This window comes from Ahaetulla prasina, chromosome 7, assembly GCF_028640845.1.
Source record: "Ahaetulla prasina isolate Xishuangbanna chromosome 7, ASM2864084v1, whole genome shotgun sequence".
NCBI classification, from domain to species: domain Eukaryota; kingdom Metazoa; phylum Chordata; class Lepidosauria; order Squamata; family Colubridae; genus Ahaetulla; species Ahaetulla prasina.
Window position 1 is genome coordinate 57,852,626 of NC_080545.1, and position 19,788 is coordinate 57,872,413.

At 41.1% G+C, this 19,788-nt stretch overlaps 1 protein-coding gene across 1 annotated transcript in view; it reads right to left on the reverse strand.

The window, feature by feature from the left end:
• Nucleotides 1–19,568, reverse strand: part of KITLG (KIT ligand) — a 61,640-nt gene extending 42,072 nt beyond the window's left edge. The window contains exon 1 of the mRNA XM_058190532.1: nt 19,061–19,568. Coding sequence (XP_058046515.1) covers nt 19,061–19,075 — 15 coding nt within the window. The 5' untranslated portion in view covers nt 19,076–19,568. The remainder of the gene's footprint in view (nt 1–19,060) is intronic.
• Between the last annotated feature and the right edge of the window lie 220 nt (nt 19,569–19,788).

Sequence of the window (19,788 nt, forward strand, 5' to 3'; positions counted from 1 at the left end):
TAGAGATAGAGGAAATTCAAAAGTGCCTTTTGAAATTAATAATATAGGCTATGTCCCACTGCTAAAATCATCTTCCATATAGCTCATATGCTACCCAAACCTTTTAAACTTTGCAGTGGTACCTGGATACTGATTGTTACCGTATATACTCGACTATAAGCCGAGTTTTTCAGCACGTTTTTTGTGCTGAAAAACGTCCCCTCGGCTTATACTCGAGTATATACGGCTTATACTCGAGGTTTTTTTTTTTCTTCTTTTTTTCACATTATACCGGATGGTGCAAACTTGGCGGGCTTTTGCATTAGCGCGGGGAAGCCCTGCCGGTGCAGTGAGAGGGCGGGGCGGGGGAGCCGCCAGCCTTCTCGGCTGAGGGAGGGAGGCTTTCCCTGACCGGTAGCTGCCTCATTTCCCTCCCTCGGCTTATACTTGAGTCCCCAGTTTACCCCAGTTTTTTGGGGTAAAATTGGGGACCTCGGCTTATACTCGGATCGGCTTATATTCGAGTATATACGGTAATTGGTTTTGGGAGGCATAATGAGTACCAAAAACAATGATTAACAAACATTTTTTTCCATAAGGAATAATATAGTAAGTCACAAGGCAGCCACCACTGATAACTTGTGTATTGAGTACCCAACAACCAATGAGTACTGGGACAAAATTTTCATGTCAAAATGCGTTGAGTACCAAATCTGATGAGTTTCAAAGCAGTTGACTATCAAGGTACCACTGTATTTTTAAGTGCACAGTTTACATTATATTATCTTGGAAGTTCTTGGAAATGTCACTTTTCTGAAGCTGCCCATGAACTGTGGGATAATACATGCTCCCTTCAAAATCCACAGGGCCTGGTTTTGCTGTCATTTAGGAAAATTCTTAAAATGAGCCTTTAGAGCAGAGCAACTTGTAATCCGGGTGTGGATGTGTTGGGTGGGGGGGAGGAGTGGCAAGGGCAGGGGAGGAGTCAAAAGAGGAATCAGTCTTAGAGCAGCGATGGCGAACTTTTTTGGCACCGAGTGCTGAAAAAGGAGAGCGTGCATGTGCGCGTGGCACCAAGTGCCGAAAAGGGAGCACTTCACAAGTGGGCATGCACTCATCAGGGCCCCGACCAAGAAGAGGAGCTGTCCAAGGGGCATGCACGCACCAGATAAGGTACTTATCCTAGCTAAGGCAAGCAAGTCTTCTAGTTACTGATGCACATGTGCATGCACTGATCAGCTGGCCAGCATGCATGCTCATGCCAGAAAACAGAAGACCAGCTCTTCCAGTTCCCAGCACTGCTGCATACACAAAGGCCAGCTGATTGTCACATGTGCATGCGTGCCAGAAACCCAGAAGAGGAACGAGCAATGCTACGCATGCCAGGCAACACGGCTACATGTGCCACTTTGAGTACACGTGCCATAGGTTCACCATCACGGGTCTAAAGTTTCTACATTGCCACAAGTCCAACCCCTCTTGAATTCTGTTAACCCTTATCTACTGTCAAAATAGTGCTGTTAATTGACTAAATTCCTGTATATAGGCATGAATAACAAATCAGTTTAATTGGAACTTAAAGTGTAGCCTTGGTCTTTTGCTGCTGAAGCACACATACACACACAGAAAGACACACATATACTTAAATACACACATAATACACTTTAATATTTTAGAAACAATGTGTTGAGACAGAACAGATGTCCTTGAAATCACCAGGAGTAAAGTCAATTCAGAAGTGTAATAGTAGGCAACATATAGTCAGTAGAATTACAGGGAAAGGTTGCAATTCAGCAGCTGAGCACAATACAAAATTATCACTCTTTGTGGCTCTCCTTGGGGCAGAAGGATGAACTAAAATCAAGTTGGCATTCTTCCTTTATTAATATGTAGAACTACATTTATTTTAAAATAAATTGATTGGAGTCTAGAACTGCAGCAGCAGGTTTATTTATTAAGAAAATTTATATAGCTGCCCCCAACTCACTCATGGAGATTCCAATCATCTTACAGAAGTAAAACCCATATACAAAACCCAATACCCCTCCCCCATGACAACAATCAAACAAACCAATTGATGGGCTCTGTATCAGCCTGGTTCCCACAGGCCCACTAGCAAAACCATGTTTTCAGAGCCTTTCAGAAGAGTATCAAGGAGGTCAATCTTATCAGGATGATATTCCACAGGAAAGTAGCAATAATGGAAAAGGCGTCTTGGTCCTACTAGATGGACCTCATTTAAGAGGGGACCCATAACATAACATACTTCCGTACTCTGGTGGATTGGGTAGATATAATTGGGGAAAATAATCCTTCAATTAATCCGGCCCGAAGTCATGTAGGATGTTAAAGCTAGCAACCAATAGCTTAAATCGGACCCAGAAGCAAACTGGCAACCAATGCAGCTCCTGCAAGTGAGGTAAAACATGTGCAAATCTAGACCTGCACAAAACCATATGGGCTGTCACACACTGAACTAATTGGAAACTTCCAAATACTTTTCAAGGGCAGCCCCACATACAGCACATTGCAGTAGTCAAGTTGAGAGATGACTAGGGCATGGATGATTGTGAGGAGGGAAAGGGTGTAGCTAATTCATAACAACTGTTGCACAAAGGCTATTCTGGCCACAAGCACCACCTGCTCCTTCAGCAGGAGTTGCAATCCAAAGGAATCCCTCAATTACAGATGAGTCCATCTGGAGCAATGCAACCCATCCAGGGCCAAAGATGGCAAATCTCCATAGACAAAAAAACCCTAATCCAGAGTCATTCCATTTTACCAAAGATCAGTTTCAGCCCATTGCTCCTTAATCAGCCCTTAACAGTCTCCAAGCACTACAAGAAGGAGGACATACAGCTGAAAATCTGCAAGCCCAAAATCAAGAACACAAGGTGATTCTTCCAAGTTGAGTTCTTTATAGTTTCACCCCTATAGACCACAGCTTGTCAGACTGAACATTCAACTCTTGACATTTACAATATACTCTGTAAACTATTAGAGAGGAGCTATTTTCTTTCACATGTGTCCTTCCACCTCCTTACTATATTCCATCACAATATCATCAGCATACTGATGATACCTCAGCAAATGATGACAATTTCATGTAGATGTTAAACAGGAGCAGAGAAAGTACCTAACCTAAGGGGGGACTTCTCACTTCCTATCAACACTGAATGAGAATGGCCAAAGGAAGGAAGTGAACCAAGAGAACACAGTGTTCCCCATTCCCACCCCTGCAACTACTTCAGAAAGATATGAAAGATAATGAAGACCACCAGGATGTCAAGTAGAACAAGGATGGACACACTACCCCATCCCACTTTCACTAGGGGTAATCAAAAAGCAGAACCAATAACATCTCCATGCCATATCCAGGCCTGAATGCCAACTTAAAAAATCAGAGTTGAAGAAGCTTCTTGGATGAGAAGCAGAACATCTTCAAAGAAAAACCAGAAAGTCCAGTTGCCTCTTGAAAAACAACCTTAGAATGTCTAAATAATCTGTTTCATTCAGGAACCTCTGGAGCTGCAACACAACCACTTTCTCAATAACCTTCTTCAAAAAGGAAAGGTTGGAAATAGGACAAAAATTATTGAATAAGATGGCTATTGCCTCTTAAGAAGAAGGCAGACCACAGCTTCATAAAAGGCTGGGGCACAACCAGTGGTGGGATTCAGCCAGTTGCACCACTTCGGGAGAACCGGTTGTTAACTTTTTGAGCAGTTTGGTGAACTAGTTGTTGGAAGAAATCATTAGGGCAGAAAACCGGTTGTTAAATTATTTGAATCCCACCACTGGGCACAACCCCTTCCAGCAGAGAAGCATTAATCATGCCAGAATCCACTCACATGTCACCTCCCAGGAAACTTTCACAAGCCAGGAGGGACACAGATCTAAGACACAAGTGGTTGCAGTCATACTTTCTAGGGTCCTCTCCACTTTTACAAGAGTAACACAGTTAAACCATTCCCAGATAGCTGGGCAAGAATCTGCAACAGACATCTCCACCAGATCAGCAGCCACACCAACATCTAACTGGAAATTAATCCAAGCAACTTTGTCTTCCAGAAACTAGGCAAATGCCTCCGCATGTCCCTGCAGGTAGACATTTGCCTTCCCCAGAAGTTAACTCCCTTAAAGATGGTCACCTGATGATTATCTGCAGATGCAATTAGCGTGGATAAGTATTTGCACTTTGCTGCCCAGATCACCTTGAGGTAGGCTATAATATCAGCTCTTACCCATGTTTGGTTGAGTTAATTCTTTGTCTTCTGCCAATGATACCCTAGTTATTTCTTAATCACTTTCATCTCTGAATTCTGACATATACCAGGGGAGGGGCATATCCACAGGTCAGGACAGGTCGCAGGAGCGTAATCAAAGCCTGTCACCTTTCTATTCCAAGCAATGACTAGGAATTGGCAGAATTAAACAGCAGATCCTAGTTATAATCTGCAGTTCCTTCTAAAATCAGTCACTGGAGGTAGATCAATCTGCTTCCCTATAGAGCAGTGATGGCAAAACTATGGCACATGTGCCGGAAATGGCATGCAGAGCCATCTTTCAGGGCATGCCAGCCGTTGTCCATTGCTCTTCCAGGTTCCAGTGTGCACATGCATGTTGGCCAGCTGCTCTACGCATGCACACATACACCAGAAACTGAAAGACCAGGTGAACTTTAGCTTCCCGGCGTGCGCATGCATGCTGGGGAACTGCTCTTCCAGTTTCTGGTGGTCCTGCACATGCATTCTAGGGAGCTGTTGTTCCGATTTCTGGTGCTCCCCAGCGCTTGCACGCACACTCCTGTTTTGGCACTCAATGCCAAAAAGATTCGCCAACACTGCTATAGCGGGATACAACTCTAGACAAGCTCATAATTGAACTCTGGACAACCTGACCTTGAGACAGCTACCTCCAACCCCACCCCAGTTCAAAGTTTCCCAAAACTATGAACCTGAGGAACTCCATCACCAGCCCCATAGCAAGGACCAGGAGCTCAGGCTGGGAAGCTGCAGTAGGGAGGTTGGTACAGTAACCCCAATCTCATCTGATCCCTCAAGCCCAACTTTTAAAAAAGGTCTTATAATCACTCACTTGTGGAGTGATATCCCTGAAAGCCATCAGAAATTCTCTGATGACAACAGACAGACCCTTCCTGTCTCTGTAGTCTAAGTTGGTGTCATTCTCCAAAACCAGCTGGGCACATTTCTAAGACAGGAACCCCACCAATTGCACCTAGCTAGGTCTCGGTGATACAAGTCAGATCAGCCTTCTACACAAGAATCAGCCTAAAACTCAAATTTGCTGACTAGGTAAATAGATTTAATGCAAGGACTGAAACATAAGAGCAGTACTAAATACTGAGGATGTGTTCCCCACAAGGGGCATGACCCTTGTCTCCTGCCATATTTCCCATTATCTGACACCACCAAAATACATTGCCCTACCTTGCCCTCCTCACCAGCCATACCATTCTCCATCCTCAAAACTCTTTTATTGATTTGAAAGGGGACCCCCCCCTTCAACTAATGAACAACCAGGGATAAGGTGAGCCCGACAGATGCTATAGCATTTATTCTCAGTGCCTTCAAGGCACTGCCATTTTCTTACCGCAACAACAGAGTTGTCACATCAAAAACCCCTTCATCCCCCTCTGCATTCACCCTACATCCATACAACCCCCAAGTACCACCCTCCCTGGTCTTTCTCACTTACCAGGCAACAAGACATTTACACACACAAACACACACACTAGCGCTCACCCAGGGAAGAAGGACAAACATAGTCAGTCTGATTCTGACCAATCTTCTGCACAACTCCAGGTTCTCTTGTACAGCCTCCCAAAGTCAGATTGTAAATAAAACCAGAGATCAGCCTCAAACATAATCAGACCAGTAATCCCAAAACATACCACGCTGCACCAAGCTCTACACCAATACAACTCCTGAAAGACAGTCAACCAAAAATCCAGCCAACAGCCTATTACATGCCACAAAACGAACATTAATGTGAATAGGTCTGTCTATGGCCAGGGGAGCCCAATAGTCCAGTAGAGTAACTTTGGTGGTTGAAATACAAAGAAACATTAAAAAGTTCTATTATGAGGCCCTTTGATGCACTATGCTGATAACATGCAGTTCGCCAGCTGAAATCTTTTTCTTAGTTTACTAAAAAAAGAAAATGTAGTGTTAGCATTGCTTCACTAATTTATACTCTTATGCACTTTGAAGTCAAAAGCAAATTAAAAATCTCAGGTCTAGAAATGCAAATGAATTTAATTAAATTAGCTTGCAGTAATTCATAACTTGTGGTTAAAGAAAAGAATTTTTTTTTGCAGTTTCCTCCCTCCCTGCTATTCAGTGTGGTTCATGATTATACTATATATGAACTAATAAAACTCTGAATTTCTGCTTGCAGAAACCAAATACTGTATACTCAGTAGTTATGCTGCCTTATGGTTTTTTGCTAAGATTGCAACATTATTAACTTTTAATACTAGTTGCTCATGAATGAAAGCTATGGCACTCTAATTGAGCTGCCTTGTTTTCTGTTTTCTGGGCGTCAATCTTGTTCTGTTAAAAACATACATGCATATATAAACCACAGCTTTATATAGCAGAATTTTAAAATTATGAGTAAGAATACTTTTCTGCCTGTAACATTTCTTGTTAGACAAATGTAATTATTTTAACAAGTCATCAGCCTTAATTTCAGTTATAATAATTAGATAGTTTAATATAATCATAAAATAATAATCACCTGCCCAAGCAAACATCTGTCAAACTACAAATAATAACCATAAGTAAAAAAAAAGCGATAGGAATATATATATATATATATGTACATTATCAGATGCAGCCATCTTGGTAATCTTAGAAAAATTAACATCACTAAAGCTTAGATGGGAGACTATCTGGAAATAGTGTTTAGTGCTGTAGTCTGGGCTATGAGATTGAAAAACCAGTATGGAAGGAGGTAATGTCAAATCATTCTGGACTGCTGCCAAGAATTTGATTTATTAGTCCTACAAAACATTAATTCTGTAGAAGTTGGTTTACTCTTCAAGGAGAGGGGCAAAGGGATATCAGAGCCACTGCAGAACAGCAAACACACCCTAGGGTCAGAGATTTGGCTCCGAAGTGAAAGGAGACCCCTTTGAGAAGGACAAGATGAGATCAATAACTTTTTTCTCTGAATCTTGGACAGTGGCCAGGCAATTTGGAAATAGAAAGAGAAATTCCCCTTTCTCCCTAAATATGAGTGTTGTTCAAGGAGAAGGAAGTTGCCTACTACTGACTTTAACTCTGAGATTGGATAGATCCGGGCGAGATGACGGGGCCGAGCCTTGTGGACATTACCTGGCCTGAGTTTGATCCTGTGACTCCCGACGACATGGACAGGCTGTTGGGTAGGCTGAATCCCACTACATGTTTATTCGACCCATGTCCCTCCTGGTTGGTACCGGCCACACGGGAGGTGACACGAGGCTGGCTCCTGGGAGTGACCAACTCTTCTTTGTTGGGGGGCATTTTCCCCACCGCCTTGAAAGAGGCGGTGGTGAGGCCCCTCCTCAAGAAGCCTTCCCTGGACCCAGCTGTATTGGCGAACTATCGTCCAGTCTCCAATCTTCGCTTTTTGGTGAAGGTTGTTGAGAGTGTGGTGGCATATCAGCTTCCCCAATACCTGCAGGAATCTGTCTTTCTAGACCCATTCCAGTCCGGCTTCAGACCTGGGTACAGCACTGAGACAGCTTTGGTTGCGTTGGTGGTTGACCTCTGGAGGGCTCGGGACAGTGAATGTTCCTCTGTCCTGGTCCTTTTAGATCTCTCGCCGGCTTTTGATACCATCGACCATGGTATCCTGCTGCGGCGGTTGGAGGGATTCGGGGTGGGAGGCACCGTTTATCGGTGGTTCTCCTCCTATCTCTCTGACCATTCGAGACGGTGTTGGCAGGGGGGCAGAGATCGACCTCTAGGTCCCTCACTTGTGTCTCTCACCCCTCCTGTTCAACATCTACATGAAGCCGCTGGGTGAGGTTATCCGTGGTTTCGGGGTGGATTGTTATCTGTACACTGATGATACTCAGCTGTACATTTCCACTCCAAACCACCCCAACGAAGCTGTCAAGGTGATGGCCCAATGTCTTGAGGCCATGCGGGTCTGGATGGGGAGGAACAGGCTCCAGCTCAACCCCACCAAGACAGAGTGGCTGTGGGTTCCGGCGTCCCGGTACAGCCAGCTTTCGCTTTCGCTGACTGCTGGAGGTGAAGTATTGGCCCCCAGGGGAAGGGTGCGCAACCTGGGCGTTCTCCTGGACGATCGGCTGTCCTTAGAAGAACACATGACGGCCATCGCCAGGGGAGCATTTTATCAGGTTCACCTGATTCGCCAGTTGCGCCCCTTCCTTGACCAGGACTCCTTATACACGGTCACTCATGCCCTCATTACCTCTTGCCTGGACTATTGCAATGCTCTCTATATGGGGCTCCCCTTGAAGAGCACCAGGAGGCTCCAGCTAGTCCAGAATACGGCTGCGCGGGTAATAGAGGGAGCACCACGTTGCTCCCATATAACACCTATCCTGCGTGGCCTGCACTGGCTGCCGGTAGCTTTCCGAGTGCAATTCAAGGTGTTAGTGACCACCTTCAAAGCGCTCCATGGCTTAGGACTGGATTATTTACAAGACTGCCTTCTGCCACCGATAGCCTCCCAACGACCTGTGCGCTCCCACAGAGTGGGCCTGCTCAGGGTGCCGTCGACCAAACAATGTCGGTTGGCGGCCCCCAGAGGGAGAGCCTTCTATGTGGCAACACCAGCCCTTTGGAACGAGTTACCTCCGAAGTTATGCCAACTCCCCGACCTCCAAAACTTCAAAGCGGGAATTGAAAACTTTATTATTTAATCGTGACTAGCCTAAATGCATTTTAATTATAGTTTTTAAATTTTAAAGGGTTTTATGTCAGTCTTGACCGTTTTAGTAAATTGTCCAATTAAATATTCGTTTTAAATGTGTTTTAAATTTGTTATTTATATTATGTGTACTCTTGTGTTTTTAATACGGTTGTAAACCGCCCTGAGTCCTTCGGGAGAAGGGCGGTATAGAAATTGGATTATAAATAAATAAATAAAATAAAATAAATGAGAGCATATCATGTTTCTTTGGATCAAAATATGCGTGCAGGAGGTTGCGATTATAAACAGTCCAGAGAAATGAATGATATTTTACTCTACAATGATTCTTAATTAGAATCTCACTGCTGGCTAACCAGACTCTCACTGAGCAGAGATCTCCAAGTTCCAACTATTTGTCAATTCAAGGCCTGTGCAGCCACCTCACTCCTTTTTCATGCCATTTAGGTTTACTAGGAATATAATAGCTGCTTTTATCTCACTGTATTTCCATGAACAGCCCTCCAGATCACAGAGGACAAACATTTATACAGAAGGCAAAGAAAGTAGTGGGATCCACATGGGAATAAAAGGAAGTGTAGAGCTATGGTAGCGAACATATAGCCCACAGACATTATATGAAGAATAAGCCTGAAGGGACTATTGCAATAGGAAAATTACTCATATAACTAATTTATTTCTTTATTTCTTTAGTCAATCATATATAAGATAACAGATAAAAGTATAAACATAATTTGGATACATGAAAAGAGTAATTAAAAAGGAATATTAGGACAGGAATGGTAGGCACGCAGGTGCACTTATGCACGCCCCCTTACAGACCTCTTAGGAATAGGGTGAAGTCAACAGTAGACAGTTTAAGCTTAAAGTTTTGGAGGTTTTGGGATGAGACCACAGAGTTTGGTAGTGCATTCCAGGCATTGACAACTCTGTTACTAAAGTCATATTTTCTGCAAGAGTTTGGAGTGGTTTACCTTGAGTTTGTATCTATTATTTGCTCGTGTATTGTTGTGGTTGTATTGTATTGTATTGTAGCGTGTATTGTATTGTGGTTGCATTGTATTGTGTATTGTTGTAGTTTAACTAGCATTAAAAGGAAAACTACAATGAAAGGAAAACAAACAAAAGTATAGACAGACATTGCAATGATATTAACAAAAGCTTCCAAATAATCATTGGTAGTATATAAGATAATTATTGTGGCAAGAACTGCTATGAACCATTTTGCTATTCTTCAAGAAAAAGGATACAAATATGATGAATATGCTTAAATTATTGCTGATACACACCAAATGTCAAGACAGAAATAACATATTAGCAGATCTTAAAGATCTTCTCTTGGGAAAAGAAAGAAGTACAGAAGGAAGTTTGCATTCTGAACATCCTTCCATATTCTCAGTAGATGTTTCTTTTACACAATCCTATAATTATTTTTGTTTCAATCTTGTTTACTTATTGTGCTTCCTTTAAATTCTCTTGAACTCCATTTGATAAAGAATAGAATAGAATAGAATTTTATTGGCCAAGTGTGATTGGACACACAAGGAATTTGTCTTGGTGCATATGCTCTCAGTATACATAAAAGAAAAGATACGTTCATCAAGGTACAACATTTACAACACAATTGATGATCAATATATCAATATAAATCATAAGGATTGCCAGCAACAAGTTATAGTCATACAGTCATAAGTGGAAAGAGATTGGTGATGGGAACTATGAAACGATTAATAGTAGTGCAGATTCAGTAAATAGTCTGACAGTGTTGAGGGAATTATTTGTTTAGCAGAGTGATGGCCTTCGGGAAAAAACTGTTCTTGTGTCTAGTTGTTCTGGTGTGCAGTGCTCTATAGCGTCGTTTTGAGGGTAGGAGTTGAAACAGTTTATGTCCAGGATGCGAGGGATCTGCAAATATTTTCACGGCCCTCTTCTTGATTCGTGCAGTATACAGGTCCTCAATGGAAGGCAAGTTGGTAGCAATTATTTTTTCTGCAGTTCTAATTATCCTCTGAAGTCTGTGTTTTTCTTGTTGGGTTGCAGAACCGAACCAGACAGTTATAGAGGTGCAAATGACAGACTCAATAATTCCTCTGTAGAATTGGATCAGCAGCTCCTTGGGCAGTTTGAGCTTACTGAGTTGGCGCAGAAAGAACATTCTTTGTTGTCCTTTTTTAATGATGTTTTTGATGTTAGCTGTCCATTTGAGATCTTGCGATATGATAGAACCCAGAAATTTGAAGGTTTCTACTGTTGATACTGTGTTGTCAAGTATTGTGAGAGGTGGAAGTATGGAAGGGTTTTTCCTAAAGTCTACCACCATTTCTATGGTTTTGAGTGTGTTCAGTTCCAGATTGTTTTGGTTGCACCACAAGGCTAGTCGTTCGACCTCTCGTCTATATGCGGATTCGTCATTGTCTCGAATGAGACCAATCACTGTTGTGTCATCTGTGAACTTCAGTAGCTTAACAAATGGATCATTGGAGATGCAGTCATTGCTATACAGAGAGAAGAGAAGTGGGGAGAGCACACAGCCTTGGGGGGCCCCTGTGCTAATTGTACAGGTATTTGATGTGATCTTGCTTAGCTTCACCTGCTGCTTGGACCATATCTTTACTATACTCAGTTCCCTTCCCTATACTTCAAAATCAAACCTTAACACCACAAGAAATTGCTTTTTTTACACTATGTAATGCAATTTACAATTCCTAATACATTCTAGATAGCACAAAAAGGTCAGAGATATTCAGGGATTTTTAAAGCATAAGCTCCTAAGCAATTCTTAGGAAGTACCATAGTATTATTTACATTGCACGAAGCAGCTTAGCAGGTTAAACTGCGAGGAAGGATTTTGATAAAAGAAAGCAAAGTATTTACTTTCTTTCTTGAGATTAGCTAGTTAGCTAGATAGATGATAAATAGATAGATATAATAGATAGATAACAAAATCCATACCTTTAGAAAATTACAATGAACAAACATTTGTCTACTTGGCAAATCATTACCAATATTGCAATCAACATGTTTAAGAAAACAGATGATCAGAAAATCTTACAGGTCGGTCTTTTTTTAAAAAAAAAATAGTTTAATTTGCAGAAACAGTAATAGATTTATTAATTGCTTAATCCGACTTTCCGAGTATGTCAGACAAATTCAGAAAACAGTTTGTCAGAATATTTCAATATGCTTTTAATAGGCAGTGTATTGTATCTTGACTAAACTATCTTCTCTGTCTGCACCTTCACAGTTTATATACAGTATTATGTACTTTGTACTGAAGCATGCATCTGTCAAAAGAGCAGCAGTTACTGCTGAAGCCTACTGCCTCTGCATAGTTTCTTCTGTGATGACTGTACGCAGGGCATTTTGCAAGTCTGGCAATCTACCGATATACTTAAAGTTTTGTCTTCCTTCATTGACAAATGCAGCAGGTTGTGGAGTGTGAATATCAGTATCTAGAAGTTCAGTATCAGTATCTAGAAGTTCACAAATGCATAAATGCTCAAATCTGCTTCTATAATTAAAGTTTTCTTGATAATATTCAGGACTGGAAAGCAATCAGAAAATCTGTTTTGCCCATGTACATCGAGTACAGACTGTGAGCAATTAATCAAGAGAATGCCCTGCTGAATATAGCTTTGGAAACAAGACACAGTGTATATAGTCACTTTTGTGTGGTTATTCAATAGTTCTTCAAAAATCTGTAAGTTATATTACTCTGATTAGTTATTTCAGTTCTCAAATCTAATCACCAAGGAAGCAAGAGAAAAGAACTCAACCAGTGTATCCCATCTACTCTCTCTATTTCTTATTCTTCTCTACAAACTCTTATCTACAAAAAATATAAATATAAACTCTGGAAAAGGATATCCTTACAATTAGATGAACAGATGAGACATTGCCCACACATTTACAGCATCCCACAGTTAGACAACCACAATTAACAACTTTTTTGCTGTGTTTATTTCTGATTTTCTGCAAAATAGCCCATAGCGAATAAAGAATTTGCTTAATGGCTGTGGCTTAAATTTGCTTTATGACTGCTACAAAAAAGTCATAAATATGGGTCTTGTAACATGGTAGTCCATTTTACAACTGTCATAACTTGCAACTATGTAGATGGGCGGGCTCTATATTACATTGTATGTCAACAGCTACCTATAATGCCTATCTCAATAGTTCCATCTACATTCTTATGTTTGTATTTCAAATATTTACCCAAGTAAATTGAAAAATCATATTAGATCCGAAAAAGGCCTATCTAATCTACCATCCAGAGATTAGCAATAATAATAATAACAAAAACAACAGCAACAACAACAACAGAGTTGGAAGGCACCTTGGAGGTCTTCTAGTCCAATCCCCTGCCTAGGCAGGAAACCCTACACCACTTCAGACAAATAGTTATCTAACATCTTCTTAAAAATTCCAGTGTTGGAGCAGTCATAACTTCTGCCAGCAAGTTGTTCCACTTATTAATTGTTCTAACTGTCAGGAAATTTCTCCTTAATTCTAAGTTGCTTCTCTCCTTCATTAGTTTCCACCCATTGCTTCTTGTCCTACCTTCAGGTGCTTTGGAGAATAGTTTGATCCCCTCTTCTTTGTGGCAGCCCCTGAGATATTGGAACACTGCTATCATGTCTCCCCTAGTCCTTCTTTTCATTAAACTAGATATACCCAGTTCCTGCAACTGTTCTTCATATGTTTTAGCCTCTAGTCCTCTAATCATCTTTGTTGCCCTTCTCTGCACTCTTTATAACTGAAATAAAAGGCTTTTTCGTTAAGTTCCCCTGGAGTGCAAAATGTGCATGTCTAGCTCATCAACCCTATGGTTGCACAATGGTCAGCACTGGAGATAAGTAGAGAATAGTATTGTTTTGTGGTTTTTTGTGGGAAGAGGTATCTCCTTTGTCTCCACTTAATATACTACATAACACAAGGTGCATACTAATAAGCCACTCTCCCACTTTTTCCCTAGAGTTTCCTTCCTCTATTGTTTTCCACTGCACCGCATTTCAGGGTATAATATCAAACTATCATCTGCCTGGATTTCCTGAGCATTTGCCAGCTACAGAAACAATAACAAGTCAACAGAAATACAGACAAATTCTTCAACAGAAGTTAAAAGCAAATTCTTTATAAATTAATTTTCAAGCATTAAGTATTTCCTGAGTAACTACAAATATTGCAAGTCACAGTGCATTTTATCGATCGGTATTAATGCCATAAGAAACTAGAAAGTCATTTTTATCTACATATTTATGCAACTCGGACTACAAATCTCAAATAACTTTTAGAAGCAGATCCGATAACCTCCACAGTTCCATGCCAGAACGAGTAATTTGAGGATGAAAGCCTGTGGATGCTTGTAGTTTTTGAATGATATATTCAGGGAAGATCTCTGGGGTGCCCATCACCACCCCTCATCTAGCAACTCTTGGATTCATTTTTTAATCTAAGCATAATATTAATAATTAACAAGCTTTAAGTGGGCAATGCAAAGATTTTTGGGATAAATGTTCCCAGGAAATGCTGTATTAAAATAGATTATCCTTAGTATCATTAGACTAATAAATATAGGACATGCTGTTTATTCAAGGAAGAAAAGTAGGGGAATAAAACTCCCTATTAAAATAACCTTTATTCCATCTCTCATTAGGTTCCTTTAAATTTACTGACTTGGCATTTCGGAAATTGCAGACACCCATTAGTAATATGGAACCTCCCAACAAAACACAACTGAAGATAGGTAAAGTGAATTGATATGCTTTATTTGAAGTGGCTGTCATTTTTAAATCTTGACTTCACTATACATTATCCCAGGTTATTCAACTTCAACTACCAAATAACCTGCTTGAACTATAAAAATATAACTTCATATCACAGTGTTGAATCATGTACATGCTAGTTAACACTGGAGGCTGAAGTCTTTCAGCAACCTAAATGGTTGATATTTGTTTTAAACACTAAGAGTAGTGTGCCAAAAATACCAAACTAAGTACTCTCATTGTTATAAAAGATACAGTCCATGCAAATAGTCTCGGTTTTGAAACAAAGTAATGTGTAAAGAAAGTGCCAATTTATACGGAATCCCTTCCTCAAATCCCCTCTCTTACAAAAGTCTAGTTAAGATCCATTTGTCCCAAGGAATCTTCACTTTACATATATCAGTAATGACAGCCAGTTTGGTCTAGTGGTTAAGGCACCAGGCTAGAAAGTGGAAGACCTTCAGTTCTAATCCTGGCTTAGTCATGAAAGACTGGACCTTGGGCCAGTCACTTTCTCTCAGCCCAATTCACTTCGCAAGGTTGTGGTTGTGGGGAAAATAGGAGGAAGAAAGGAGTATAAGATATGTCTATTGCCCTGAATTGTTTAGAAAAAATAATAAAGGTGGAAAATAAATAAATAAATAAATAAATAAATAAATAATACTATGCTGCATGTCCTACAGTTAAGTGTTTATAGCAACAACAGTACTTATCTGAACTGAGTTTTGCAAACACATCCAGATATAAAACTATTAACAAGAATTATTGGCTGCAACCAACAGTTCTAAACCATGGTTTATGAAATTTAAGAGAAGGATGACTTCTCTTACATCAGCTGCAGAGAAAAATGAAACTAAAATTCTTTATATTTTCAATCTAGCCCATCCCTTTTGATTTCTAAAGCAACTTTTACCAGTCCTTCACCTGAGTCTTTGTATGTATTCATTTTATTTTCTATACTCTCTTAGCAACACTGATTAGTAGATGTGATTGTTGTGTTTGCTGTTTCTAACAAATGAGGGCTATGCTTAATTATAAACCTGTGAATTGATATTTATATAAGCTTATCAGTCACGCATATCAACCCTAGAGTTGCATAGGAACATAGTTCTTTTCAACAGAATAACTTCATGTACATCTACTTCACAAAAGCCTACTTTGAATGGCTTTAAGTCTAAGCTAAATGGATACCGGCCTCTTGCAACGTATGTTTTCAGAATAGGATACAATTATGCCTCCATAAATTGCTGGCTTCCCCCAGGATTTTGTGCACCATCTATTCCATTATTTCCAAAAGCCTCTTCCAACAGCAAAAATGCTGTACTACTCGGACTGTCCTCCCAGAGAAGCCCTGAAGGTCATATAACTGCTGGCAATGAATGTACCCATTCAGCAAAAGAAAGCTGTATTCTTTCTGCCTCTAGCTCTTTTCCACTGTTAAGGTCTCCTAAAGTTTGCATGTCTAGCCAGCAGGTCAAATTTCTGAGTCTGCCTGGTGATCTCCAAACTTGTTGCGATCAACCCTATGCTTCTAAAATGTACTTCTCCCAATATATTATGAAATATTGCCTTTAAAGTAGTAGCTGACAGTGAAAAAATGTTGCTTTTAAAAAGGTTGCCTTTTAAAAAAAAATTAAGTCCATGTTTACAGAAATTATTACTTTGAAATCCTTCTCTGGTACGACAATTACACAGATTTGTTTCTTATATTAGTATTCATTTACTGTTGCATATAACTGTGCAAATCCATTCATCAGAACAATCCTTCAACAAGATTACATCACCATAATCATCCCAAATGAGAATGGGCATGATCAAATTCTAAACGGCCAAAATAAAAGAACACAGAATTTTGAATCTTCATGTATAGTTGATTTATGATATAATCTCTAACTGCATTCAAATAGCCAGTTGAAAATACATTTACATAGATAAGTATTTTTCTATCAGGTCATCTAGCTAATGCATTGCTAATGATTAAATCTAAGGATTAACACATAGTAAGTATGCATAGTAAGTATAGTATGCTACTATAGCCGTAATTTATGCTAGTAAGCAGAAATATAGATAGACTTGCTTCTGAGTAAACTCCAGAAGAAGAAAAATCTGAATTCCAATATCTAATACCAATTTTAATGAAAAATTCCTGCGCCAGAAAAGATTCAACTAGCTTTTTTCTCCTCCCTTCCACCCTTACTACCCTCCCCCAAAGCTTTCAGCAGCACAGAAGCCTGAACAATGGAGCAGATTGAAAGGTACAAAACAATGGCTAAGGTAGCATGGAACAGTGACTAATTCCCTCAGAGGCTGAAGGGGCCCTGAGATCAGCCAGAGCAGTTACAACCTGATGACAACCTAAACCCTGAACTGCACGATCCGATCCTTTCTTAATCCCAGCTCACAGTGCATCATAGGAAAAGAACAAGGAGAAATACAATGCACTGTTGACAGGATTCCTCTCCACTTGTCTTTAAATGTGAAATGTTACCTTGTTATAAACCATTATCTTGGTTTCTTGTATTTTAACTTCTGAAACCTGATATTCTCCCCCCCCCAAATCTAACCCTTTTCTTCATCAGCTAACACAATATGGAAAGGTCAGAGAAATTTGCCTGCAACTATCCATCTTTCTTTCCTAAAAAATGTTCTCTGTTCAATTACACCTCTGAATTCTGACTAGAAGAAAGCTGATAGGTCAGAAGGTGATTCATAAGTCTCAGAAAAGAACCCTTGAAGCCACCAAAGACTACTGCATCAGTTTTCAGAGTAAAATCACTATCTCAGCTTCAGTGTGCAACTGGTAACTTTCAGAGTCATATTTACATGTGCAAAATGGAACTGTAGGGTGAAACTCAACAGCTTGCAAACGGAACTCTACTTGCCTTCCTTTTTAAGTAACACTTTTGCCTTTTTACTCCATCATACAGAGTACAGAGTACAGGCTTCGGAATTTTCTCCAATCCAGCTCGTACTTTCCCTTCTGAGCAGACATTGGCATACACAAACTAAACAAAATTAAGTAGCAACTGCCAGTACTATAATCTGTACAAAATATATATTGACTGCACAAAGCATTTTCTCCCCTCAGGACTCTGATGTGATGTTTTTCAATCTACCTATCACATCTTAAAATTCCAAATGTAGCAAGATTTCAAATTATGGGAAAGATATATTAATACTTCTGAACACCTACATAGGATATTTTTGTTTCACTTTTCCGATTAAACAATCTAATTTCATTGTTTCTGTTTGAATGACACCGAATAAATGTTGCAGATCCCACCTAAGTCTCCTTGCTTGAATCCCTTCCTTTCATTGCTTACATGTGGAAGACCCAAAATGGCACATGAGCCAAAACAGCAGAAGATACCAAAGAAAGTAGCTAGGAAAACATTGGGATTAAAGGGTGGGGTGAAGAAGGCACTGCTGTGCAAAAACTGGCAAGGGAACAACACTGGGAGATTCCATCTATCTATTATCTATCTTTTTTCATCTATCTATTGCGAGGGAGCCTGGTTAAACATTCTTCTAGAGTCCCAAACACATTTAGCTCATTCTTGTCAGCAATTCCTTGTCATTCTGGGCAATTTTCTTTCAATTCCTACTCCTCTCCTACTCTACAGCCAGTCCCCTCGTGGAAAGAAATTATAACACAAAGTGCAGCTTGTAGAGAAAGGAACATGTTCAGATATGGAATGGAAAAAAAAAGAGGAGGGGTGTCAATGAAAGATAAAAGCAAAGAGGAAAGGGTACCCCACAAAGGCACTCTTTGCATGATTATAAAAGAAGCAATACTTCAACCCCTTAGTTCTAGCTGGTATTGAGCAATTTCAGTTTACCTATTGATCGAGTATTTGCACGATTCATCCTATCGGTAAAGAATTATTTGGTGTTTAGAATCCTGCCAGGTGGAAACGACCAGGTAGTCACAGGACAGGAAAGGAGGGATTTGACAAACGATCACCAGCTCCAATGGCCTTAAGAATGCTTTCTCTCTCTGCCATAGAGTGAGCCGTCGTCACCAGAACACCCCTCCTCTACCTACCTGGCCCCTAACCAGAACGTCCCCGTTGAATAGAAGCGCGAGGTTGGTTCAAGGCGGCTTACAACGCTCCGCCGCGCAAATCCACGCGCAAGAGGAGAGGGAAAAAGTTAGCGGCGCTTCTGCAAGCAACTCGGCAGCCTCTTTGCTGTAAGGCTACCCAACAGCCAGAAGGTGATCTCTCGTCCAGCTCTTATCCAACTCGCTCTTTTCTCCCCGCCAAACTTCCACTTGCCTGGACACTAGACGCCTTCATCCTTCCCCGCGGAGCGCACAACCCACCCGCCCTTGGTAAGTCTGTCCAGATACCATCAGCACCAAGTCCCCGGCGGGACGCAAAACTTCTTCACTGGATACTCACTTGTGTCTTCTTCATAAGGAAAGAGAGCGCTGCAATCCAGCTCCGACAGTGGTGTGCAAAGTCCTTTTAGCTGCTCTGTAGTTCCAGCATGTTGCAAAGGCAGCTAGACCACGCATTGAGGCTTGCCTAGCGCCCTCTATGGCTTTGCCGTGCCCTGTCCTTCAATTCGCCCCCAGGCACGCGGGCGGCGCACCCGCTGCTCTCTATTCGCACCGGCTCCAAGTCCTCCGGAGGAAAGCAGAGGCGGGAAATGCAGCTCAAGCCGGCACCCGATCACTTCTTTTATAGCTTTAAGCTGCCTTCCGCAGCGGCAGCAACCGCCCCGAGAGGACACGCCTTCTGTGTGAGTCCTTGTCAGGGGACGGGGAAAGTGGAGCAGCGGAGGAGCCCGGAGAAAGGGGAGAAGGGAATCAAGCAGGACCAGACAGACAATTGCAGTATATAAACGCCGACAGGGAGAGCGAAAGAAAAAGAAGAAGAAAAAAAAATGATTCCCAGCCTTTCTCCACTGCCTGGGTTGAACTGTTATCCACACACCACTGAGTAGGCAGAAAACTATGCCGCATGCAGTTTGCTGTCCCCACCCTCTTCTGCCCCTGTTCCCAGTCACTTGAGTCACCTGACCTTCCTCCGAGCATTTTACACACCTTAAGGCAAACTTTGGACATGGTTCAAGGGAAAACGCAAATGTGCTCTGGTATAGCGAAGGACGCCTTCAAGTGTGTCTG